Source organism: Cryptotermes secundus, unplaced genomic scaffold (genome assembly GCF_002891405.2).
Source record: "Cryptotermes secundus unplaced genomic scaffold, Csec_1.0 scaffold307, whole genome shotgun sequence".
In the NCBI taxonomy this organism is placed as follows: domain Eukaryota; kingdom Metazoa; phylum Arthropoda; class Insecta; order Blattodea; family Kalotermitidae; genus Cryptotermes; species Cryptotermes secundus.
The window spans coordinates 559,528-585,352 of NW_019738353.1; the positions used below are offsets into that span (position 1 = coordinate 559,528).

Here is a 25,825-nt window from a genome sequence, read left to right on the forward strand (position 1 = left end):
GTATTTTTTTCTCCGATATCCAGGAGATATTTCCCTTTGTATAAGTGGCTGTGCTACTCCATCGGTACTTTCATTCTCTCACAGTTTGAATTAGCAGAAATGCATATATGTTTCTATACACAGAACTGCATTTACATTTTCAGTGAATAAACAGATTTAAATGCATATATCTCTGCATATTCAGAAAATAAATATTATATTCACTCACAGTTTGAATTAGCAGAAATGCATATATGTTTCTATACACAGAACTGCATTTACATTTTCTGTGAATAAACAGATTTAAATGCATATATCTCTGCATATTCAGAAAATAAATATTATATTTTGATAATGGTGATACGCTGTATGGTGAAATTTCACAGTTCTCTGAATCTTTCATTCCTCTATAATTTTGCTTCTTATTTTCTATTTCATTCTGCTGTATTATTTCCCTAGTTCCTCTCTTAGGTGACATTAAAGTTGACAATAGGTGGCTAAACTTACCAATAGCTAAATATGTACACACTGACAAGCATGGTCCCACTTTATTATTTCCTTGTTTAGATTGACCACCCTCAGCAACAAAGTAAGGGCAGCTATCATTCAGTTGTTTCCACGCAGAAGAAGTGTGCTGTCATTGCCTGCTTCCGACAAACAGTAGTACGACCAATACGACAGTAGTTTTCACTACCGTTGTCGGTGGCTATGGTGGCTGATGGTGGCTATGGCCATTTCGCAGCAATATAATGAAATAATGAATGAGGAAAGCGATCACTCTTTGACCTACAATGGCGACCGTAATCATTTACCGACACATCGAACAGCTGTATGTAGGGGTATCTACTGGATCTAGGGTATTGGTAGCAATAGTTACGCAGTGATGTGTTAATGATATTTGAACATAAGTATCACCAGTCCAAGTCTTTTGTAAAACAATATAAATCCATCAAGATGAAAGTGATGGTATGACAAGAAGCTGTGGTCCCGAGGAATCTGGAAGTGTCTACGAAGAGAATTTCGAAATATTATGTAAAGTGTAGGTTAGGGTTGGCATACAATTATGTTTCCTTGTGACAACAGTGATCTTAGTTTAGCAAAAAAGCAGCATATAAAATATTTTCAACGTTTTTTAAATATCCTTCCTGCACGTTTAATCTCTTACGATTCGACAAGATTAACGATGGCCTTCTTTGCAATTTCTGGACTTGATATTTTAAATGCTTTGGATGTACTAGATGACAAGAAGAAAGAACATATTATTGATTGGATATATAGGCTTCAAGTTGTTCCTGATGGCTCACGTAAGGAGAATTGGTATATGGTAGAGAAGTATTGCTATTTAAATATGTATGCTCATCTGCTCTAATGCAGCAAAGCTTTAGGGAACATGGTTACTTGTAAACCACGTTGTTCTCTAAATCGATGTTGATGGGATCAATTTTTACCATAAGAAAGGTGATAAATAAGTAACTTACGTCTTTAAAGCGTTTATTTACTCCCATAACGTGCGTTACAATATAGATCATGAAGAAAGCAGTCGTCTGGGATTTGGCACCGTGCATATGTGGTGTTAACCGACGTTTCGGAGGAACGTATCGCCTCCACAACTCAGATGGAGGCGATACGTTCCTCCGAAACGTCGGTTAACACCACATATGCACGGTGCCAAATCCCAGACGACTGCTTTCTTCATGATCTATATTGTAACGCACGTTATGGGAGTAAATAAACGCTTTAAAGACGTAAGTTACTTATTTATCACCTTTCTTATGGTAAAAATTGATCCCATCAACATCGATTTAGAGAACAACGTGGTTTACAAGTAACCATGTTCCCTAAAGCTTTGCTGCATTAGAGCAGATGAGCATACATATTTAAATAGCAATACTTCTCTACCATATACCAATTCTCCTTACGTGAGCCATCAGGAACAACTTGAAGCCTATATATCCAATCAATAATATGTTCTTTCTTCTTGTCATCTAGTACATCCAAAGCATTTAAAATATCAAGTCCAGAAATTGCAAAGAAGGCCATCGTTAATCTTGTCGAATCGTAAGAGATTAAACGTGCAGGAAGGATATTTAAAAAACGTTGAAAATATTTTATATGCTGCTTTTTTGCTAAACTAAGATCACTGTTGTCACAAGGAAACATAATTGTATGCCAACCCTAACCTACACTTTACATAATATTTCGAAATTCTCTTCGTAGACACTTCCAGATTCCTCGGGACCACAGCTTCTTGTCATACCATCACTTTCATCTTGATGGATTTATATTGTTTTACAAAAGACTTGGACTGGTGATACTTATGTTCAAATATCATTAACACATCACTGCGTAACTATTGCTACCAATACCCTAGATCCAGTAGATACCCCTACATACAGCTGTTCGATGTGTCGGTAAATGATTACGGTCGCCATTGTAGGTCAAAGAGTGATCGCTTTCCTCATTCATTATTTCATTATATTGCTGCGAAATGGCCATAGCCACCATCAGCCACCATAGCCACCGACAACGGTAGTGAAAACTACTGTCGTATTGGTCGTACTACTGTTTGTCGGAAGCAGGCAATGACAGCACACTTCTTCTGCGTGGAAACAACTGAATGATAGCTGCCCTTACTTTGTTGCTGAGGGTGGTCAATCTAAACAAGGAAATAATAAAGTGGGACCATGCTTGTCAGTGTGTACATATTTAGCTATTGGTAAGTTTAGCCACCTATTGTCAACTTTAATGTCACCTAAGAGAGGAACTAGGGAAATAATACAGCAGAATGAAATAGAAAATAAGAAGCAAAATTATAGAGGAATGAAAGATTCAGAGAACTGTGAAATTTCACCATACAGCGTATCACCATTATCAAAATATAATATTTATTTTCTGAATATGCAGAGATATATGCATTTAAATCTGTTTATTCACAGAAAATGTAAATGCAGTTCTGTGTATAGAAACATATATGCATTTCTGCTAATTCAAACTGTGAGTGAATATAATATTTATTTTCTGAATATGCAGAGATATATGCATTTAAATCTGTTTATTCACAGAAAATGTAAATGCAGTTCTGTGTATAGAAACATATATGCATTTCTGCTAATTCAAACTGTGAGAGAATGAAAGTACCGATGGAGTAGCACAGCCACTTATACAAAGGGAAATATCTCCTGGATATCGGAGAAAAAAATACAAGTTCTGCATTCCGGTTTAGAAAAGTTGTGAAATTAAGGTATGAGTTTAACATTGTGATCATAGTAGGCAAGCTCAGACACATCTCAGTGTCATCTGGGTTTCATTGCCTTCAATATTAAAGGTTTAAATATGCATTTTTAAGTGTCAGCATGTAGCAGCAAGTTTAGCTGCACTGTAATAATTCGGTTTACTATTATAGAAATACATATCAGCTCATAACAAGCAAATGGTCTTTTGTTTTCATATATTATTCATAATCTATAAGTGCTAATAATATTTGGATATGTGAATTGTGGCCATGTTAGGTGGGTCCCTGTCATCACGGCATGGCTTGTCCTCAGGTTGCGGATGGAGGAGACAAACTCCAATTTTGGAGGGAAGCTGTGAATATATTGAATAAGCAATCACAAATGGCCAACAAGGGGTGGCCCTCCAGCTTGGCGGCTGGGCGTGGGGCTAACAACTCCTCACTGTAAAAAATCATTGTTACGAAAATGAACAAAAAGCCTCAGATCTGGACAGATTCCTTGAATAAACGACCTAAGCTAATGAAAATGGATATGAGATTTGGCACTTGGACTGTACGAAGTTTGTATAGGGCAGTGGCAGAAGAAATCTTAAAATATAAGTTAGATTTAGCGGGAGTACAGGTCAGATGGGATGGAGGTGGCATTGCACCAGCAGGAGACTATACATTTTTCTATGGAAAGAGGAATGAAAATCATGAATTAGGAGGTTGGAGAAAACTGCATAATGAGGCGCTTCATAACTTGTACTCTTCTCCAAGTATAATTAGAATGATCAAGTCAAGGAGGATGTGGTGGGCAGGTAATGTAGCACGAATGGGGGAGACGAGGAATGCGTATAGGATATTGGTGGGAAAGCCTGGATGAAAGAGACCACAGGGAAGATGAAGGCATAGGTGGGTGGACAATATTAGAATGGATTTCAGAGAGATAGGATGGGATGGTATGGATTGGATAGATGTGGCTCAGGATAGGGACCAGTGGAGGGCTCTTGTGAACACGGTGATGAACCTTTGGGTTCCATAAAATAAAGTCAAAATGCTCTAATATGAAACCTAAATGTTGCTATATATTATACATGGGCTAACGGTAAATGAAAACTTATTCTAATAAAACTATGAACTTTACTATTTTGGTTATATGATTTCATTCTGAGTTGCAGTAATATTTTAAGAATACTTTCTTTGGAATTACATATGATTAATATGAGACCAACATCACCATAAACACAAGGCAGGTGAATTACACAAGCCAAAATAATGGCACCAGAAATACAATGGGAATGTTGGAGTTCAAATCCTACATTTTGAGCTAATTATTGTATCAGCAACATATTTTTTGGTGGCAATATCATTTTTGGTCATAATTAGGGACCGGATTTTTATGCCTTAATAATCCGTTAAATATGTATGCATTTATGCATGAAAAACTTCTGAAATATGCACATAAAAATTTATACGAAATATTAAAATCGATTTTACATTATTTTAAGACCAACAAATCAATAGTTTATGTAATCACTGAATGATTCACTTCAATAAAAAGCTATACTTAAATACAAATCATACAACAAAGCCAACATATTTCATTACAAATTTAAAAAACCAATGGTACTCACATTTAGCTCTCCGAACTTTCAACTTCTCTTCTGTTGCAGTTCACAGTTACTAAATGTTTTAGGTTTTCCAGAGTTAGTCGCCTCCTACTGTCTCGTCAGATGTCCTTATAGCAGGAAAAACTTCTTTCCACCTCATGGGAACTTAGGGGCGCATGTACAAAAGCCGCTATTTGCTCCACTGTTAGTGATTTTTTACTTGGCAGTTCAGTACGTTTACCAGCTAATATTTCAATTTCACAAATTTGTTCATATCCTGGATTTCTTGAAAGAATGCCGTGTATTTTTCCCTTTACTATTTCACCAACTCTTTCAGGAACCGAATTCAATTTGGAAACAGTGGTTTTGAAAACACTTAACGACTGATACAAAGTAGTATTGCTATTGCTTGCCTCCAGTGAGGAAATGGCGGATGGAAGATGACAGAAGTGAGCAGATATATAGGAAAGATTAGATTCTAGTTCTGTGTTTTTAGTAGATCTTGGGCAATTTGAATTGATGCTGCACTTTTGGGATCATATGTATTCACGACATTCCTGTTTCTATATGTTTGGTATAATAACTCGCTGCACACAGCCACGTGCCCCAGTGCGTTAAAATTGGTTCTGGCAGAAGTGGAACGCTCAGCGCTACCGCTTTAAAGGCTTCTTTTCTGTATGGTGCTTTAACAAATACCTTCTTCACAGAAGACACCAACTTGTCAACAAGCGGAAAATTTGCACAAATTGTTTCTGCAAGAGTGTGCAACCCATGGGCAAGGCAAGTCAAATGTGTCATATTTGGAAATATAACTTAAGAGCAGTACTGGCTTTCATCATATAACTTGCGGCATCAGTCACAAAGAGCAATACGCACTCATGCTGAATGCCATTCGGCCATAGTATATTCATGGAATTGATAAAAAATTTGGAAACTGCGGGGCTATTTGTGGTTTCAAATTGCTCCACTGCAAGAAGATATGGGGTAGACTGTTCATTCTTATTAAGGGATCCAACTATACAATTTGCAGTAAACCGTCCCTCACAATCTTGTGTTTCGTCGATTGATACCCACACAAAATTATCTTGAATCTTATCTCTAATGCTTTCAACTGTAAGATTGTAACACTGCTTTGTGTAATTTTTGTACACAGTAGATTCATCCGGCACTTTGCACTGGGTATACTTACATCTCTATGAAGTTTCTCAGAGTAGGATTGGTTAGTTTCCACATCGGAATATCTGCGCTTAAAAAGGCTTTGCATAAATCAAAGGAAAACTGTGAAAAACTATTATTAGAAAATTCACTAAGCAATTTTTGAACAGGAGCACTTTTTGTGGATTTAATTTTAATATTCTCTTTGTGTATATTAGTGTTCAAATGCCGAAGCACTTGAAACTGTTTTTCAAAACCAACTGTTTTCTAACACACTCGGCAATAAAGAATTTGGTATCCATACGCAACTCTGTGACAACACTCAACTAGGCATATATGTCACCGTGGAACTGAAAGTGTGTCTGTGGTAATGTGTGCTTAGGCAGACAGTTACTGCAGATGTGAAATACAGAACTCTTCAAGGCAGTGTATGCTATCACGGCTGCGTAACAGTTATAACCAAAACATCTCCTGTGTGGAGGTGGGGTAGAATACATCCACCGTAACCCTGTGAGTCGTAGGAGGTCACAAAAAGGGAAGTCTTGAATCTGAGACAGTAAATTATGGCCACGAGTCCCAAGGGACCTGCACATGAGAATGAATGCACTGGTGACGGCCAGTGGAAATTGTAAATGACAGACATGTCCTCTCATCAGAGAGTGTGGTTCAAATCAACAAACCTCCCACTGTCTGACAGTAATATAAATCTGGGTGTAAGCCCCAAACGGGTGCTTTATTCCAAGACAGACTGGTCGATTGGCCGTCATTCATAATATAAGACTCAGAAAACAAAAGATGTCAGAAGAAGTAGTCAAAAGTGAAGTCTTTATTTTATGTGGTGTAGTTACAGTAACCTTTAGGGTGTCATCATTGTTCACAGTTATGAAGTGTTATAATCAATTGCACTTCTGCTGGCGAAGAGCCAATAAATCAACTCACCAAGCCAAACCCACATCTAAAGTCACCAATACATGTAACAATATTCTAAAATAAGGAGATGCTTTTCAACTTCGCTTTAAAGCACTTTAGAAGGTCCAATAAAACCACATGGGACTGAAATTTAAAGGTATACATCAGCTGCTGGTCTATGCAGATGATGTAAATATATTTGGATATAACATAAATACATAACGAAAAATTACTTACTGCTAATAAGGAGATTGGTCTCGAAGTTACACAAATAAAACTAAGTATATGCTGATTGATGTCTTCACACCAAAAGGCAGGACAAAATCATATGGTAAAGAAAGATACTTTGAAAATGTGGCGAAGTTCATATATTTGGGAATGACAGTAACAGAACAAAATTTGATTCATGAGGAACTTAAGAGGAAATTAAAGTTGGGAAATGTTTGCTGCCATTCAGTTCAGAACCTTCTGTCCTCTCATCAGCTGTCTAAAAATGTAAAAATTGAAAAACAAAACACTATAATTTTGCCTGTACTTTTGTATGGGTGGAAACAGACCACTAGGAAGACGTGGACATAGTGGGACAATATTAAAATTGATCTTAGTGATATGGAATGGGATTCCATATCACTGGACTGGATTCATTTTGCTCAGAATATGGACCAGTGGCAGGCTCTCATGAACATGGCAATGAACATTTATGTTCTGTCAAATATTTGGAAATTCCTGAGCAGCTGAGTGACAAGTGACTTCTCAAGAACTTGGTGCAATGGAGTTATTGTTTATATATTAACTGCATTTGTTGATTCACCTTTTATAGTTAGTTATTTAGAGAGGGTGGGTTTCCCCATGCATCGCGACCAGTTTGATCTATTGTGCTTCCCTCTATGATATTCTACCAGTCTCTTTACCCTACTGATAAATGGTGCGTACCATCAGTCCCGCCGAGCAAGCGAGTTTGGCCACTTGCTTAGTGGTGTCTATAATGCTTCCCCCATCTATCGGAGGCCTTAGAGGCTATTGTTGGGCGGGAAACGTCCTGGAATTTGGCTCAGTGATCCCCTTTGGGGATATGAGGTTCTTTTACGTGCCGTAAAGTTACAACACGGGACACACAGCTTAAAGTCCCTCCCGAAGGACTTGTTCCCTGAATTTTTCCGCCCTTAAAAATTCAATGACCTCCGCCGGGTATTTGAACCCGCGTACCATGAGTCATGAGGTGGGAACGTTACCTCTAGACTACAGAGGCCGCTTAACCTTTTATAACTACATTACATAAGTAGCATTCCAGCCCCTGAACAATTGATGTTACATGTGGGATTAGCCTTTCAATGACTTCTTGAGGAATGATATTTTACAGATACTGAAACTAATCTTATCTGAATTTTCTCAGCTTATGTACAGTCATCATATTAACAGTTTTTTATATATAAATATACTTAAATAATGTTGGATGTATATCAGATAAAGAAATAATATTCTGTAACAGACATCTTTCCCTCATTACAAATGTACATGTATTTACATATCAGGCCTTTTCAGTGATTCAACATTTCTTCAGGAACTTACTAAGTCTTTTGCCAATTTGTTTTGGATACATATCATTTTTTATCCTATATTCTGTGCTTTGATGTGTAACTGCTCCGTGATTCAACTGGAAGTCACAAAGAGCTATCATTGGCTGTAATAATTTACTTTTTATGTAGATATTCCTCTCTATTACTGCTAAAGCCTCAGCTGCTGTCTCCAATGTCGACAGACAACCATCTGTGGGCTGCGAGCGGATCACATATTCACTTGTACTTCCTGTTACAAGTTTAATCTGGAATATAAGTGAAAACTTTCATTGCACAAAAAAGTATTTATACATTAAAATGAGCAAAATAAATTTCTGGTGGGTTCAGAGAGAAGATTAACAAAACATCACTATGTTGATCAACACACATGTGATACCAACTCTGTACTGCATGAGCATCATCATAACCCATATAAACTGCAGCTACACTTCAATGTTACTGTCAAGCACTGGGGCACACATTTTGTGACTGACTACTCTTTTTTTTTTGGTCATACTTTTGTGAGAAAGAAATAAGTTGATCAATATGACTGCCTAGCATCACTGACCACTTCACAAATGTCATTCTGTTTGCAGTTACTCTAAACTGTAAGTGTAGAGAAATAAGTAGTGGGTGTTTGTTTACCTCCAAACTGAGCAGGGCTATAAATATGAAATGAACTGCACTGTACTAGCAGATAACAGTTGTTTCTCAATATCACGGTTAGCTTTCCTCTCAATAGTATATATACACCAAGTCATGAAGGAAAATTGAGGGTTTCACATGATGCGAGTGGAAACCAGAGGAAGTTTCAAAGCCCACTTTGCTTACTTTCCAGAAGTTCTTTGATGTGGGAAAATCTTTCAGAATTTTGAATGAAACATTCCAGCACTTACTTCTTTACATAATCAGAAAGTCTGATTTTGTCATATCTGCATATCTTTTATGTATCACACTGCATGACAAAACAACGTGGGAACAGTGCAACATTGCTAAATTCTGAATATGAAGTACAATACCTGTCTTAGTTTGTGTAACAAGGGTGTACTGTGATAAATTGATTTTGCCTGGGGCCAAGTACCATCAATTAGAATCAAGTTGTAAGGCTCTGACATTTCAGACACTGGTGGCAAGTCTTCAATATTCACTGCATCTTTCGAGGGATAGACAAGGACTGAATTTTGAGACTCCAAAAATTCTTCTAGTCCTTCATGCCTGTAACAGAAGAAGGCAGACAAAGTCATGATACAGTGAGACAGTGGCATCATTACCATTAACATTTTTGATGTGAATGTGGTGGCATGCTTATGTCTGAAATGCTTCATGAAGCATGATCACACCAATATGTTTCGTTCACTATGTTCTGAAGAGCATGAAGACACTGAAAGTTTTTATGTTCCTCACACACTGATCAAAGAACCCTGTTCTTACCTACTTAATACCACTGTGTCAGCCCTGGGTGAGTCTTGGCCTCCTCTATAACCTGCCTCCACTGCTCTCTATGCCTCATCCATCTTTTTCAGGTCATTCTCAACATCGTCTAGCCATCCTGGGTCTTCCTTTTCTTCTTTTGGAATATAGCCTTCCTTTTAACATTCTCTTTGGCATTGCATTATCTTCCATTCTTTCGACATGTCCAAACAATCTTATTCTCTGTGACTTGATAAATGTTACTATATCTATTCCTTTCAGTAATGTGATTATCTCTTCATTGTATCTTATCCCCCATTCACTATTTTCCATCACTAGTCCGTACATTTTGCGTATTATTTTTCTCTCTAACATTCTCAGTGCATTCTCTTCCATTACTGTTAAGGTCCCATAGCAACAGGTCTTATTAATGTTTTGTATACTTGTAGCTTAGCTGCTCGTGATATTATTTTACTTTTAAGTGTACTAAGATGTGTGAAGTAGGCCCTGTTTCCAGCTTGTATCCTTTTGTTAACACAATTATCATTTATCCAGATCTTACCTGGCTTGTGGAAACTTCTTTCCTCGATAAATAAGGCACCTTCCTGGTGCAAGGCCAAGAGCTAACATTGGCACTGTGGCAAGGCATCTTCTTTGCTCTGCTGGATGCTGCAAAATGATCACACGACACTGCGTATTCAATGGAGTAGCAGGAAGGTATGTACACCAGCATACTGTCGCTGGGCGCCTGAAACAGCGAACTGTTAAATATCACTGACACGTAGTGAAAGCAACCCATGTTCTATGGTTGACACTTCTGAGAAGAACATGAAAATGCAAAGAATAACAATGCTTTGAAATCTACCATTTCATTATGCTTTATGCCCGAGGTCACTGTATTTTTCAATTGAATTAATCTTTTCTGCCACACACACACACACTGTGGCCCTGGAGTCAACTCAGCCTCACTGCCCTGTGTGAGCTGACTGTCTAGAAAATGTGGAAGCCTTGACGTCTCACAACCCTATGAGCCTCCACAGCCTGTTACAGGGATTGCTTTACCTTTTTCCCACTTCATTTCAAATGGTTTCTTTTTCTGTAAGACACTTCAAGGCAGGATACAATAGGAAACTGATCTTAAGATGTCATCTGAAATGTAAGTGTAATGACATATATGTGATATGGATGAGTTGTTAATACATACAGACCCTATAAGAGGATATCTGACAGTAGAATGATTGCATGCTAACATGTAACAACATATGGGGAAAATTATTTAATTAACAACAGCATTCTTCACCAAATATTAAGAGCTGCCGATGTAATTTCCTGAACCTCATGAAATTAGCCGATAGCTCACTAATGAATTTTTGAACACCACCAGAGATGTTAAGGTCACATGGAGTACTATCACAGAAAATTGTCAACACAAATTGTTTCTTTCAGTAACATTCAACTAGAAAACATGTTTCTGTCTTACAAGACCACCATCTTCTGGTGGATTTAAGTTCACAACAAATTTGTTGTGCTAGGAGGTATTTTGGTGAAAGGAATCTTCATTCACTGACCTTTGAATATCGAAGCCACTATATATGTACATGAACAGAATTTATTTACATTTCATACATCCTGCACAGGCCTGATGCAAGGATGAAATCATGCCATAATACTAACAGGATTTTTTTTTATTGCTAGTGGGGTGGGACTAGGTCCCTTGCACTGCGGCCACTTCTGGCCTATTGTACCAGCCCCAGATGATAGGTGAGGGTGATTGTGGAGCAATTGGTGGAATGAAGATTGGCAGGGGAAACCGAAGTACTCGGAGAAAACCTGCCCCAGTGCCACTTCGTCCATACTAATAGGATACTTGTGTCCAATACAAAACAAAGTTGTAACAACAGCCATCTACATATTTCTGGACAACTCTTATATAATACATAGAATTATACACCAAAACATAATTATATCAAACCACCAACACCATTATTACATGCACTTATTATAATTTTGAATTATTCACTAAGGTAAATATGCTAAGTGAGATATTCTTTCAACAGAGGCAAAAAGTTTGTTGTCACAATTCAAACATTTGATTGTGGTACATAGATGTTAATCAAACAACGTAATTCCGGTAAACTCCTTTAGAACAAGATATACACATTAGAATGACCCACCTTTAAATTAAATCTAAATAAACCAAACAAAGGTGATTCCTGATCTCCTTACAAACTGTTTACCGCATGCTTTTATTTAACCCCAAAATACATTGCACGATAAGCTCAAATTTTCACTTCATATACACATTATTTTTAAATGAAGTTAAACATTCTAGAAACACTTACCTGCACCTATGGCAGACCTGTCTCATTTCTGGAGGATCTGCTGGAAGACTCGAGAGATCACACCAGACGCTCCATTCGTCAGTCATACTGCAAAACTGACAGTTACCTAGAGTATATCATATCGTATAAAAATATACGATGTCACACAAATAACATATTATTACAAACGCCGGCTTATGAGCACCTTATCGACATAACCTCACACTTACACCACGTATAATTCTACCGCACACTCCCGAGTTCACAGCATTTCTGTGATTGCTTTGTTTTCTTACCGCTACTTAGTATCCCGTGGACGCCGTGGGACCCGTGATCTCTGTGTTCCGTTCTCACAGATAAACTGTTCGAGTCGCCGGGAACAATCGAATGGAAAATATTGAATTTGAATTTATTTAAAGTAAAAAAGTAAAGCTATCCCTGTACCAGACCGTGAAGGCCCATAGGGTTGTGAGACGTCGAGGGTCCCACGTTATCTAGACAATCGGCTCAAAGTTGACGGTATGGTTGTCAGCCTTACGAGCCGGCCACGCTTTACTCCCCAGGAAAATTATTTAATTAATTCCGGGTTCATTTCTGTTAGAGGCTGAATCGACCCCAAGGCCATAGTGCGGATGGAAGTATTAGGTCAATTGATAGAAATCCAATGACCTCATCGGGACTTGAATCCGCGACCTTCCGGCTTGTAGCATAGCCCCTCAACCAACTACGCTACCGCGTGCCCCCTTTGAATTTATTTACGTTCCGTAAATCCAAGTATAGAGTGACACCATAGGTTATGGTAGAAGTCAAGTACAAATACATAATATCTGTACAATAATAGTTTTGCTTGAAAAGTTAACACAGTATTACAGAATTACTGGTTTTTTGCGCTGTTTATATCGTCTGGAATTCTAGGTAATAGAAGACACTCTAGGCAATAGAGGACTCGACGCTTCGGAAACTGGTTCTGTTTCCGTCTTCAGGTGAGAAAGGAAGACACCTACTCAGTTGGGCTCCTTAGAAAGAGCTAATCTGAATCTTTCTAAGGGCTCTAACTGATTAGTAGTAGTAATAGTAGTAGTAATTTATCCAATTTCTAAAATGTCTCTAGTTATATATTTCTACTAGTTTACAACATGTTTCGGCCGCATATGGGCCATCATCAGGTAATTTTCTTTCTTTTTGGGAGACCACTGCACTGTACACTTGTTCACCGTGCTTCCATTTACGTCAATATTTAGTTCTGTCTTATGATCAGATACAAAAAACTACGATAGCCGCAATACAGTATACCGACGGCATTCTGATAATGAGATAGCAGAACGCCGGGCTGCTACGAGGAAGACGCTTGGACAGCAAAAGAAGAACATAGAGTTCCTGCAATGAAGACGAAGCTAGATAAACGACCCTTAAAGGCCTGAGCTTTGCACCGTCATCACAGGACTGTAATAGCCACTACGGAAGGCGTCTCTGCCGCTTTTATTCAGGAACGCTCCCCACTTTAAGTGCAGTGAACATTTATTGTTATAAATACGTGGTCATCTCAGCAAGTATCGACTTCACACACATCAATACAATTCTTACTTTTTACAGCTCTGACTATCAGTTTCAATGTGGGTTCCGTTTAAATAAACTCACTCAACAATACCTCGTGCATGGTAAATATTAAGAGTGTGCAGTGGAAGTTGTCGACACTTGTTGCATTGGGGGCAAAGTGGATATATGTGTCATATCATTGTTGATTTTCAAGACGGCGTACCTATTTGCATGTTCTTGTTCCACTGTAAATCGCGTATCTCTGGGGCGTAAGAATCTGTTTTCTGACCACAGATTATAATTTTCTGCGCCCTACTGAAAGTAGCCCTTGACAAATTAACGCAAACGACGATCCAATAATATTTATATCGAATTTAAAGCCGTGTTATGGAGATAAGAAATGTCCATCAGTTCACCATTTACCCAAGCAGTGTTGCATTCTAGCACAGATTTTCCAACTCAGTGCAGATCCGACAAGAGTTCATGCCGTTATGTGTATATTGATAATGAGTTATTTTAGGTTGTATTCGTCAGCTATAATGTATAAGAGATTATAATTATTAATTCTTGAAGGGGCACATGTGAATGAAACCAAACTTTACAGGGAGACGGAGGGACCGAGGTTATGGCTGCTTTTATTTACTAAGTAAGTAAGTAAAAGTAACCTTATAACAGGCCATGGAGGCCCATAGGGTTGTAGATATTGAGGTTCCCACATTCTCTAGACAATCGGCTCATAGATGGGGGTCAGGTTGTCAGCCCTACTCGCCGGCCGACCTTTATCCCCAAGAATATTCCTGGTACTCATTTCTGTTAGAGACTGAATCGACCCCAGGGCCATAGTGCGGCTGGAAGGGTTAGGTCAATTGAAAATATCCGATGACCCCATCGGGACTTGAACCCACGACCTTCCGGCTTGTAGCATAGTGCCTCAACCAACTACGCTACCGCGTGCCCCTTTGTATTTACTATAGTTGCCATTAAACTGCAGCCTCTCCCTTCATACTGACTGGTTTTGAACTTTAATTCAGAATCGTAATTTTTAACAAATTATTTTTCCCTCGTGACTCATGTCCTTTTCAAAACAAACTCAATATCATTCATATTATTAAAAATAAGTTTTGGTTTATTATAACTCCGAAGCATTAAAAGGCAATACTGTCTTATTTTACGGAACGCTATCAGATGTTTCAAAATGGACGACAGAACGAGAAGCACTGCAAGAGGATCCGCTACAGAACGCGCATGTTTGTTCTGGGAGGCGCATCAGTCGGCGCCTCAAGCCTTCTCGTTTTTAAACGACTGTACCAATACAAGCGGGGGCACGCGGTAGCGTAGTCGTTATGCTACAAGCCGGAAGGTTGCGGGTTCGAGTCCCGATGAGGTGGAATTTTTCAATTTACATAATCCTTCCAGCCGCACTATGACCCTGGGATCGAATCAGCCTCTAACAGAAATGAGTACCAGGAATCTACTTGGGGGTAAAGGGCGGCCGGCACGTAAGGCTGACAACCTTCTGTGAACCGGTTCTTTAGGAAATGTGGGAGCCTTGACCTCTCCCAACCTTATGAGCCTTCACGGCCTGTTACAGGGATAGCTTTACCTTTACCGATATAAACAGGTACTGTCGACTCGTGTAATTTTCAGTTCTTGTAGGCATTGCTTTTATGAACGCGAATCCATAGAAATGCGTACATGACTAAATTACTGACTAGACCTGACAGAAAAGGAATCAACATTTGAGGAGCGTTATTTACATCGAGTTCCCTTTTTCACGCTTTTTGGCATGATCCTGAAAACCAAGGGCTGGCCACTTTACTGCATACCGTTAGTTAGTTATTAGAGAGGGTGGGTTTCCCCATGCACTTAGACCTGTAGTGGTCCATTGTGCTTCCCTCTATGATTTCTACCAGCCTCTATATCCTACCGGTATTGGTGCTTACCATCAGTCCCGCCCAGCCAGCGAGACCGGCTCTCTACTGGCTGAGAAGTATCTATAATGCTTCCCCCATCTACCGGAGGTATTAGTGACTGCTGTTGGGCGGCAAACGTCCGCAATTTTGCTCAGTGACCTCCTTTGGAGGTATGAGGTTCTTTTACGTGCCGTAAAGCTACGACACGGGACCCATGGCTTAAAGTCCCTCCTGGAGGACTTGTTCCCTGAATTTTTTCGCCCTTAAAAAAAATCCCTCCGCCGGGTATTTGAACCCGCGTACTACGAGTCATGAGGTGGGAACGTTACCTCTAGACTTACTGCATACCATTCCTAATAATGCAGCAAAATCTTCATCCTCCCGCACTGAATCTTACATGTACAGGAAGCATATGAACGACAAGCACACAATTGCTCATTGTTGTAATTCAGAGGATGTTTCCCCGCAGTATACGGGTCCTTGTACGAGTACTCTTGGGCCTCTCATTGCCTGCGGTCCTTTAAGCGTCACTCTTCTCCCAAGCGGGACGGGCGACAGAACTTAAGTCTCATGTTCCTTCTTCCTTCTTCCTGTATTAATTCTCAGCCTGTTGGATCGTTCTGTTTGAACTGGGAGCGTGAGAACTCTTTGGCTGCAGCAGCTGATGCAAAAATACGTCCCGATTGGCGAACTTGCATCGGTTCTAATATTTTTAAGTTAATTTAGAAAGCATCTTCCCCGGGCTTTAGAATGTTTGCGTAAACTAAAATTCTCCTCAGGTTTTCTTTCCTCTCCCATTCTCCATATCCTCCTGCTTTCGGCTTCCTAAACAAAAACGTTCATTGCCAGGAAGAAAGGAATTTTCAACAGTACTGAGTTAGAATCCGCGTACAACTTATTTATCGGTCGCTGCTGATAGAAAATTTAAATTTGCTCGTACTTTTAATTCGTTTTTCGCTGAATTTTGTCTTATTACTAAAATTATTCGTTTCCGAGAGCTTGAAACGAACACACAAATATGAGCGAAGCAATCAACGGCTGTATTGTTCAAAGAATAACAAAATTCAGTACATTCTGCAACAGTTTTTAGTCTAAAACGAAACCCTATGAGCTGAAGTGGTCAGATCTCTTCATTCAGGCCACTCTCAGTTACATTCTGGAAGATCCATATTATCCCTGGAAAGCTTAAGTTCGTGTATACGCAGTTCCTATTCCAAAGGAAACATACATCGTCATTAGAAAGGCAGCCGCTTACTGCCGTTTACTGCAAGAATCTTACGGTACACATAAATACACTCTGTGGGTCAAATGCGGAGATTTTCAATACTAAGAGGAGTGTTATATACAGGTCATCCCGAAACATGATGACCTGACACCATGACTTCACTACATGCTCTTGGAATCATTCGGAGTCAAAAAGTTCGAATAAACGCGGGTGCGATCTGCAACTGTTTTTGAAGAAATGAGAATGAGCACTCTATTACATTTGTAATTTTTATATTATTTCCATTTAATGTTAGGTTACCTTATTATTATTATTATTGTTATTAATAGTAGTAGTAGTAGTAGCAGTAGTAGTAGTAGTAGTAAATTTAGACTACACTCTTAACTTGCATTTTCAGTTACTCACCGTATTTACATTACTCAAAATGGCCACGCTCATTGTCAGTTTTGGTAGGCAGGTGGCTGAATTTATGAATGGACCTTTTCAGACCGTTGGATTGGCCGAGGTGGTCCAGTTGCTTGGCCAGCGAGATCACCACATCTTTCGCCTTTGGGCTACTTCCTCTGGGGTCTCATGTAATCCCTGGTGTGTGCCGTAAAGTCGTAGAGTAGAGCCGAGTTGCTGAACCGAATAAAGGACGTCTGTACTCACAACATAAATGACCATGATTCCATGAAGAGGGCTGTCTCCAAAATGGCTCTCTTCCATGGAGCTGGCTACTCCTACAGGGAGTATTATGCTAATGACATTTTGAGTTAGGAACATGACCTCATAAAAAGATGCCAGTTGTTTGTGCACTGAAGCGGCATCTGCCAGACACTGCTTAGTAATTGCCGTTATTGTTGCCAGTGGAATTCTTGTACTCGTTTAAACTTTATGCGGCGTTCACATCCGTTCGTGTGTCTGTTTGTGACCTAGTATCACCACGTACACCTCTGGGCAGTTGGGCACTTCTTACCGTCAGCCACACTGACTCACACTTGAGCAGGACTGCGCTTTAATTAAGTGCATTGATGGTCTTTCCATTGCTCGTTATAAAACCGTTAATAAAATTCTATAAAGAGAACACAATTAAGCTTATTAAATTGCAAAGAACGCCTTTCGTAATTTTGTGTATTGCATTATAGAGTACACACTTTCCTGTCTTATTGCATCAACGGAATTATTCATGTCTCCTTGCTTTATTTAATGACGCTTCAAATTGATCATGTTACAGGCCTATGTCTGTATTTCTCTGTGGTTTGTTTCGCCACGCTGTGAGCACCTCAGGCTCTGTATTGCCAATTTATGGGAGATTATAATGAATTATTAAATGGAAAGGATTCTGAAGGAAGCGGTCTGCTTCAGGATACTGTTCAGACTGTCGCCTGGAAGGACTGAGGAAAACAACGAAAAGCAATATCCACGACAATGTCCCGTCCGAGATAAGGTAAAATTTTTATCGCCTGAGCCAGCTTCCATGGCCTCGAATATAATCAGTAATCAACTGTAGAAGGAAGTGGCCTCACCAAAATTTAATTGTCGGCAATTGACTTCAAAGAGTGTGAAAACCACGGAAATATCAGTCACGATAGCTGGTCTCCGGACTAAGGTTTGAACCTGGGACCTCACTACCCACTCGGCCAAGACTCTGAGTGTTTCCTTCGTTCCACAGAACCTGCCATGCGTTCTGTATATAAATCACGTTTCTTCTTGTCGCGGGTAGCAAGGCGCTGATGATATTGAGTTGACGTGATGGCGTGTCTCGTCAGGTTTTAATTAGATTGCTCTCTCAAGGAAGTACACCGCCAGTTGTCGCTGAAGTGCTACACCCGGGGAGGAGTAGCGAGTTTTCTGATCAGAAAAAGCAGCTCCCCACGCTCAGTCGATAAATAGTCAGCAGGGAACTAAATATCTGAAGAGCTGGAGGCGCCGAATTCCATTCTTTATGTAGGCCATCTGACTGATAACACTTTTTCGTCTCTTCTTACGCGCATGTCTCTGGCTGGGTGTACGCAGCGTCTATCCGACGAGCACACTTTCGCCTAGTCTGCCGTATCAATTCCGGCTGTGCCTACACGGACACACGGGACCAGTGGACCCATTTGCATCGTGTTCCGAGTTTGGGCTGTGGCGAGATGAATCTTGCTATCCCTATAACAGGCCGTGAAGGCTCATAGGGTTGTGGGACGTCGAGGCTCCTACATCTAGATAATCGGTTCACAGATGGCATTAAGTTTGTCAGCCTTACACGCCGGTCACCATTTACCCCTCAAAATTCCTGGTACTTATTTCTGTCACAGGCTGAGTGGACCGCTGGGCCATAGTGCGGCTAGAAAGATTAGATCAATTAAATATCCAATGACCTTATTGGGACTGAACCCCGCGACCTTCTGGCTTGTAGCATAGTGCCTCAACCAACTGCGCTACAGCAAGAAGAATCTTACAAGAAACGAAAAGCTGTGGTCACGTGACGTGTAGTTTATAGCTGCATGGAGCAGAGTTCTTCATGGAGACGTTGGTAATCGTTGAACTAGTCAATAAATGTCTAACTTTTATGGAAAGCTCATTACCGTGTTCAGAATAGCCCACCATTAGGCTCTGTCCTTAGCCAAATAAATGCAGTCCACACCCCTTCAGGTTTCAATTGTTATTTCCACTCTTATAGAATGCTTAAATGTTTAGCTTTCTGTTTTATTAAATTTGGTGTTTTTTTAATCTTTTTGTGATTTCTAAAGGATGTCTGTTGACTGGTTTTTATTTGTCACTGCTTTCAATTTCTCTTTTTTATTTCTTAGCTGTGGTGACTGAAGTTAATTGTTCAACTGGGATCTTGTTTCTTACGCTTTTTTTTTTCCTTGGCACTACAGCCCCAGTGGGCCTAGGCCTACTTTCATTAACTCCGTTCACTTCGGTTTTTCTAGATCTTACACATACGGTAGGGCTCCTTAGGCGAGTGATCAGCTCGTTGCCAGGCCTATACCTGTAGACAAACACAGAAAAACGCACACAAACATCCATGCCCTGAGTGGGATTCGAACCCACGATCCCGGCTTCCGAGCGAGCGAAGACAGTACATGTCTTAGACCGCTCGGCTACCGTAACCGGCGTATTTTTCATATACCACTAATATTTTTATGGTCAATACACCTGCTTCCTTATGTAGTCCTCTTCAGATTTTTTATAGTAACATTTTTTACCATGTCTCACCTCTTCCATGAGTCCTAAATAACCCGTGAATATCACCATTTGATTCATCAGACTAGTGATATTTTGAGAAAAATACACATTTTGAAGTTCCTCCTCATCATGCAGTTTCCTCCATCTTCCTGTCACTTCATCTCTCTTAGGTCCAGATGTAGGCCGCGCCATAGCTCAAGCGGTTAGTCGCTGTCTTCTCACCGCGGCGGCCCGGGTTCGAGCCCGGGTCTGGTCAAGTGGGATTTGTGGTGGGCAAAGTGGCGCTGGGGCGGTTTTTCTCCGAGAACTTCGGTTTCCCCTGCCAATCTTCACTCCACCAAATTCTTCATCATCATAATCACCCGGGGCAGGCTACAATAGGCCAATCATTGGCCGCCGTGCCGAGTGGACTCATTTGGTCTCAACCCCCCACTAAGCGAATTAAAAATACCTTAGAATAATGAAGGTAATATTTTTGAGAACATGACATAATCTATACGCTTCGAATATTAAGAGCTCAAACATTATCTCCTAATCGCAAATGCAACAGATGGTGTAATTTTCTCTCCGGCTTGCGGCTTAGAAGATGAACTAAGTCCTCATGAATATATAGTCAAAGAACTTGTGCCACTTAACTGCGTCTTCACTCTTTACGTGACAGACAGTTAAGAATAAATGTTTTCGCTCTTTTCCATTTTTCTCTATCCGGTCCCGTTTTGAACTCTTTCTGCCCTTGCAGAATATTCGCAATCCTCTTCAACTTTCCGTTTCGCTAGGGGATACCGGGCACATGTACCAGACATTTTGAAATATCGGTCCGTATTCCGAAAAAATGTTAAACTTTTCTTGCTCTCTAGAAATTCTGTTTAAAAAATAACAAGTTGACACACATTTGTGACATACTGTATCTACTTGTTTGTAGTAGTACTTCGGGATGGAACACTAACGAACAGAAGTAAATTGTAAACGTAATACACATTAGGGCCTGGTGACTGACGCAAGGAAATTGAAACAAATCGAAGTTACGGGTACAACGCGAATGTAGAAGGCACTTTTCTGGTTAATCAAGACTGGTCTCGCGATCACGAGCTACTTCGCCATTTCCGGTTCCTGTCCATGACATGGCCTTCATTAATTTCAGTGTTAAGTGCTCAGCGTATCTCTCTGACGTCGCAGTTCTTGTGTACGGAAATTGGAGTTGCATTATTCCACTTGATCAGTGTCCTGATGCCTGAATATCCTTACGAGTTTCTTTTATGAAAGGCAGAAATCATGTGAATAAATTGCTGTTGGAGATTCTGACAACAAAAGCGAGATTTCTACAAATGTCCGTGTATCCTGCTTCTGCAGATTTCAGTTTCTCGCAGAACCCGAGGCAAGGAGAGGCAGCGCCACTTGCCACTCTTCCCATAACCCTCCATATGTCGCTGCTGCTCCGCGGCTGCGAGCATGCGGGCAGAGAGGCTTAGTTCTGGGAACGTCTGCAAAAATTCCAATTTACGTTCAGGATGAAATTAGGAGCAGACAGAATTCTGGACATGCTCAGTGCCACTCAGCGCAGAATCCGTAGTCTTCATGTCCGATGTTTATGTAGGAATTTGAAGACGAAACTATGCAAAGCTGTAATTCTGTTCTTGTCTCGCTTGGTCTGCGGTAAAAACAAAGATCAGGTCGAGAGATCCTAGAAGTGGTTGCGAAAATGTTTTATTTAGGTGAGAGGAAATACAAGGAGAATGGAGAAAAACACATAACGAAAAGCTTCATAATTTCTACTCTTCACCAGATATTCAAATACTGTCAAGGTAACCAAATCAATTACAAGGGCGGGACATGTTCCATGCATGGGTTATGCTGAATTCATACAGAACTCTGGTCAGAGAGAGAGAGAGAAAAAGTGAATCGGAGACCTAGCTGTAGTTGGCAGGATAATATTAAACATAATCTGAAGTAGGCTGTGAACACGTGCACTGGACTCATCTGACTCATGACACATAATTTAAACATGTTTCTTGTTCCAGAGAAGGAGGGAATTTCATGAATGGCTGAATATCAGTTTCTCGAGGACTCTGTCGTGAAATAAGACCTCGAGGCGTATTCTTGCGACGTCATTTTATTACTCAACGACGTAATTACAATTCAACGTAACTATAACACAAAATGTTGCAACAGGTCGTTTCACAGTCGGTCCTTTCGTGTTAATAACTCTCATTAGAATGCAGAACTGTCCTTTCGTGTTAAAAACTCTCACTAGAATGTAGAACTGGCAAACTCCCACTTAACGTGCATTTTGATCACTAATGAGTGGCTTTGGAATTGCAGCTCGTCCAGAAATTCCCTGCTTGTGGAGTTCCCTTCGTACTGTTTTGGTGCTGACAGGATTTGTAAGCGTGACATTCAGTTCAGCAGTCACTTTTGCAGCTGTAGTTTACTTATTTTTCGTCACAATCCTACGCAATGTTCGTCTGTCTCGATCACTAAACACACATTCAGTCCACGCTGGTGTTTATCGGATGCGGGTTTTCCAGTCCTCTCCTGTGTTCGGTCATAATCTTGGATACTTTGCCTAGCGAAACACCAAGAACCTCGGCTACCTTGGTTACGGGCCCCAACAATTTGCCCGCGTTCGAATTCTGTTAGCTCTGACATGATGCACTAGAAACTGTACAGAACACTGTCTCGACAACAAATGAAGCTTGCAACTTATTGCGGAGGTTGTACAGGTAGTGGTATTGGGCAGACACGACAGCGTCGCCTACAAACGTCGCTAAAATAAACACTTCAATTCAGGTATGCATTTCATGAGGTGTTTCCAAGTCAAAATCAGAATCAAAGTCACATTGCGACTGACGGTCAGTCAATCAGTAAATGTTGGTGTCGAGCCTCATATGGGGCTCATGACCAGATATTTATTACTGTTTGACATTTGCGGTCTTGTTTTTGTGGGGCGCCCTTTCTGACGAGAGGACGGGTCTGTCTTTTATAAATGCTGCTGGTCCTTGCCAGCGCTGTCTTTCTCGGGTCCGAGTCCCTTGAGACTCGCGACCATATTTTACTGTCTCAGATTTGAGACTTCCCTTTTCGTCGCCTCCTACGACTCGCAGGGTCACGGTCAGGTGTTTCCATATTTTTGTCCATCCCCTCTATAACCTAGAGTCGGACTTATAGAAAACATGTCACTGTCCGCATTGTTGCAGGCTCGCCTAGCACCGGATGTTTAGTCAGCCGTTGCTAGGCAGCGAATGGTTTCTAGCTTGCGATTGGCTAGCACACGATCTACTGTTGGTGCTTCCCATAGCCACATATTGTTGTAGACCTTACATAACAACGACTGTTTACTCGCCGTTGCTAAGCAATGATACCTGAGCTGTCACTGTAGCGTTTCCGGGGTAACGTCGTTACTGCCCGTCAAATAACACGCAACAACTAGTAGAGCAAACACATATGCAGTCATGGATCATAAGTCAAGGAATTAAAGGGGAAAGAAGTTTCAATTCCCAACAGACTGTGCTCCATGAATTCAATGAAAGCCTTATGTTGTGAATGCCTTGAAGGAGAATATAACGAAGAGACATGAGAGACAGAATCGCTAACTTCTCACAAGTCCCCTCCCGTTAATTCGATCCCACGAAGACAGAACAGAGTCACTCGGGCACAGCGTAGCAACATGTGTGGTTTCTTGTTGTCTCTGCAAGAATTTAGTAATTACGGAACAGCCACGCTTTGCTCTGATGAGCTATGGACTGAACTGTGTGATTATAGCAGGTAGGCGTAGGAAACAGGAGACTTTGAAGCAGCAAACACCTTTCATAAACAAAGACTGAGAAGACGTGTCGGGTTCTAATTAAGTGACACAAGATTGGTTCTAGAAGAAATTCCCCTTGAATCTTAACGACCTGTCCTCTGACTCTGATATCGGTGTACAAAGTACTCGACGCTGGCTCCGGAGAGAACGATCACAACAGTTCTGCCCGGCCTCGAGATGAGCTGTGCGCGCGGACCACTCAGGGTTCACTTAACTCACTTGGTGCAGAAAAAAATGCATAATTACGGGAACTGGCGAAAAATAAATTTTTATCAACTTTTCTATGTAGACTGAGAATAGAGAAGACGTTTCTTATCCGAAAAAAAAACAGCCGCTTGGATAAACGAACCATTTAGTCTTTTTTCATTAACAAATTGCTTTGTTTTATGTTACGGTAGAATGCGCTTCCAACATTCGTCTCTAAAACTCCATCTGATGAATTCAGTATTCTTCATAAAGGCTTGTCACTAACTCCATGTTAAAGAATCCTTATTGAGAAGCTAGTAATCGCTCACCTAGTGTACATTTATTCTGGCGTCTGTTTCTCTGTTATAAAGATTTATGCTGCTAAATGTCAAATTCTGAAGTCATTACAGCATTCCGCGCACTGGGCTGCCTGTAGCAGTTTGCGATCTGTTTATATTTCAGACATTACTGACAGAAGTCGAGAACGCTCATTCGAAACTCTGAGGTGGGGACAGCACTACATCCAATCTATTTCGCCCGTGCAGGGTCCTTAACCCTTCACAGCCGGCGAGCATTTAAATGCCTACTCATCTCCTATGCCGGAAGATATTTAAATATTTAAATCGGAGAGCGCAACATTTCACTTAAGGATAACTGTTGAATTCAGACGTAATATTATATACTGAAGGGTAAATAGGGTATAAGCCTGAAGCTACAAAGGAATAACCATGCATGCAAAGAAGTCAGAACAGTAAAATTCACAACGACATTGGCAAGTTCGTATTTATTTTTTTTTGTGGTTCATTTCAGGACACGGCCAGTAACTAAGGCCAGCCTTGCAGGATAGCGTTGAATAATATTATTAAATAATAATTAACTGAAAAGGATGATGGAAGGAAGTGGTCGTGGCCTAATTTGAGGTCCTATCCCAACATTTGCTTGTGGTGACTGAAGAAGAGCACATAAGTCAGGATAGCCGGTGGTTTGACTGAGGTTTGAACCTGGACTCTCAATTATACAGATAGGATTTTAATGAAAACAATCTCATATAACTTGTAATATTTTGGAGCGCGAGCCCCATCTGCGTGACAAACAGTGAATTAAAGAGTCAGACTGACCGACAAGCGGGAAGGATCTCCCTCCTGGGGTCTCCTTCTCGAGCCTCTACCTGTCTCTCATGTTAGGAACGGTCGTTTCTGAGTTGATTCAACTGATTTGGGAATTCATGACTATTAATATACAAAATAACCAGATCAAAAATTCCACGAGATGAAACCGGCGCGGAGTAAAGAGTGTGAGCGGCTTAATCTTGCAAACAGAAGAGTAAGGCTTAAAAACTCTTTCTTCAGTGACTAATTATCATCAGGAACAGAGGATTTCATAAAACGTTCATTTGTCTATTCGAGGAGCAGCTCTTTGAACATGTGTTTCAGTGAGAAATGTAATTTGGTACATTTCTATCCAGCTTTCTGAGTAATGCTTGTTTTTCGTTATGAAACAGAATCCCTGAAAGTCAATTCATATTTCAGCACGTACAGCAACTTCATCCGATTTTTTTTGTGCCGATCAGCAACGTCAGAGCAACTGAGTATCTATGACTGTGCTTTGACGGCGGCGAATTTTTTGTATCCCTCAGTTGTGACAGTTGCAAGAGCTCAACGTTTGCTTTTGCTGTACTGTACAAATGTGACGCTTCTATCGGTTTCCTGCTCCCTACCTGCAGACAGAAAAAAGACCCCCGAAAGGTATTGCACTGTGAAATGTACCCCGTATTTTTGCCGATATATATACAGTAGAACTTGGTTATAACGTCATCAAAGGGACCTAAAAATAGCGTCGTTATAAACGAA

The 25,825-nt window shown here is 40.4% G+C and overlaps 2 protein-coding genes across 4 annotated transcripts in view; both read right to left on the reverse strand.

The window, feature by feature from the left end:
• LOC111870764 (geranylgeranyl transferase type-1 subunit beta) overlaps positions 1 to 2,364 on the reverse strand; it is a 26,439-nt gene extending 24,075 nt beyond the window's left edge. Inside the window, exon 1 of one of the 2 annotated variants that reach the window (XM_023863286.2) lies at positions 1,899 to 2,364. In XM_023863286.2, coding sequence (XP_023719054.1) covers positions 1,899 to 2,139 — 241 coding nt within the window. In that variant the 5' untranslated portion in view covers positions 2,140 to 2,364. The remainder of the gene's footprint in view (positions 1 to 1,898) is intronic. The other variant, XM_023863285.2, reaches the window with a different exon arrangement.
• A 5,684-nt stretch (positions 2,365 to 8,048) lies between these two features.
• Positions 8,049 to 25,825, reverse strand: part of LOC111870766 (DTW domain-containing protein 2) — a 37,651-nt gene continuing 19,874 nt past the window's right edge. The window contains exons 1-5 of one of the 2 annotated variants that reach the window (XM_023863287.2): positions 12,385 to 12,430; positions 12,176 to 12,281; positions 10,396 to 10,581; positions 9,443 to 9,638; positions 8,049 to 8,689 (exon numbers count right to left, since the gene is read on the reverse strand). In XM_023863287.2, coding sequence (XP_023719055.1) covers positions 8,414 to 8,689; positions 9,443 to 9,638; positions 10,396 to 10,581; positions 12,176 to 12,261 — 744 coding nt within the window. In that variant the 5' untranslated portion in view covers positions 12,262 to 12,281; positions 12,385 to 12,430 and the 3' untranslated portion in view covers positions 8,049 to 8,413. Of the gene's footprint in view, positions 8,690 to 9,442; positions 9,639 to 10,395; positions 10,582 to 12,175; positions 12,282 to 12,384; positions 12,431 to 25,825 lie in introns of those variants that run through there. The other variant, XM_023863288.2, reaches the window with a different exon arrangement.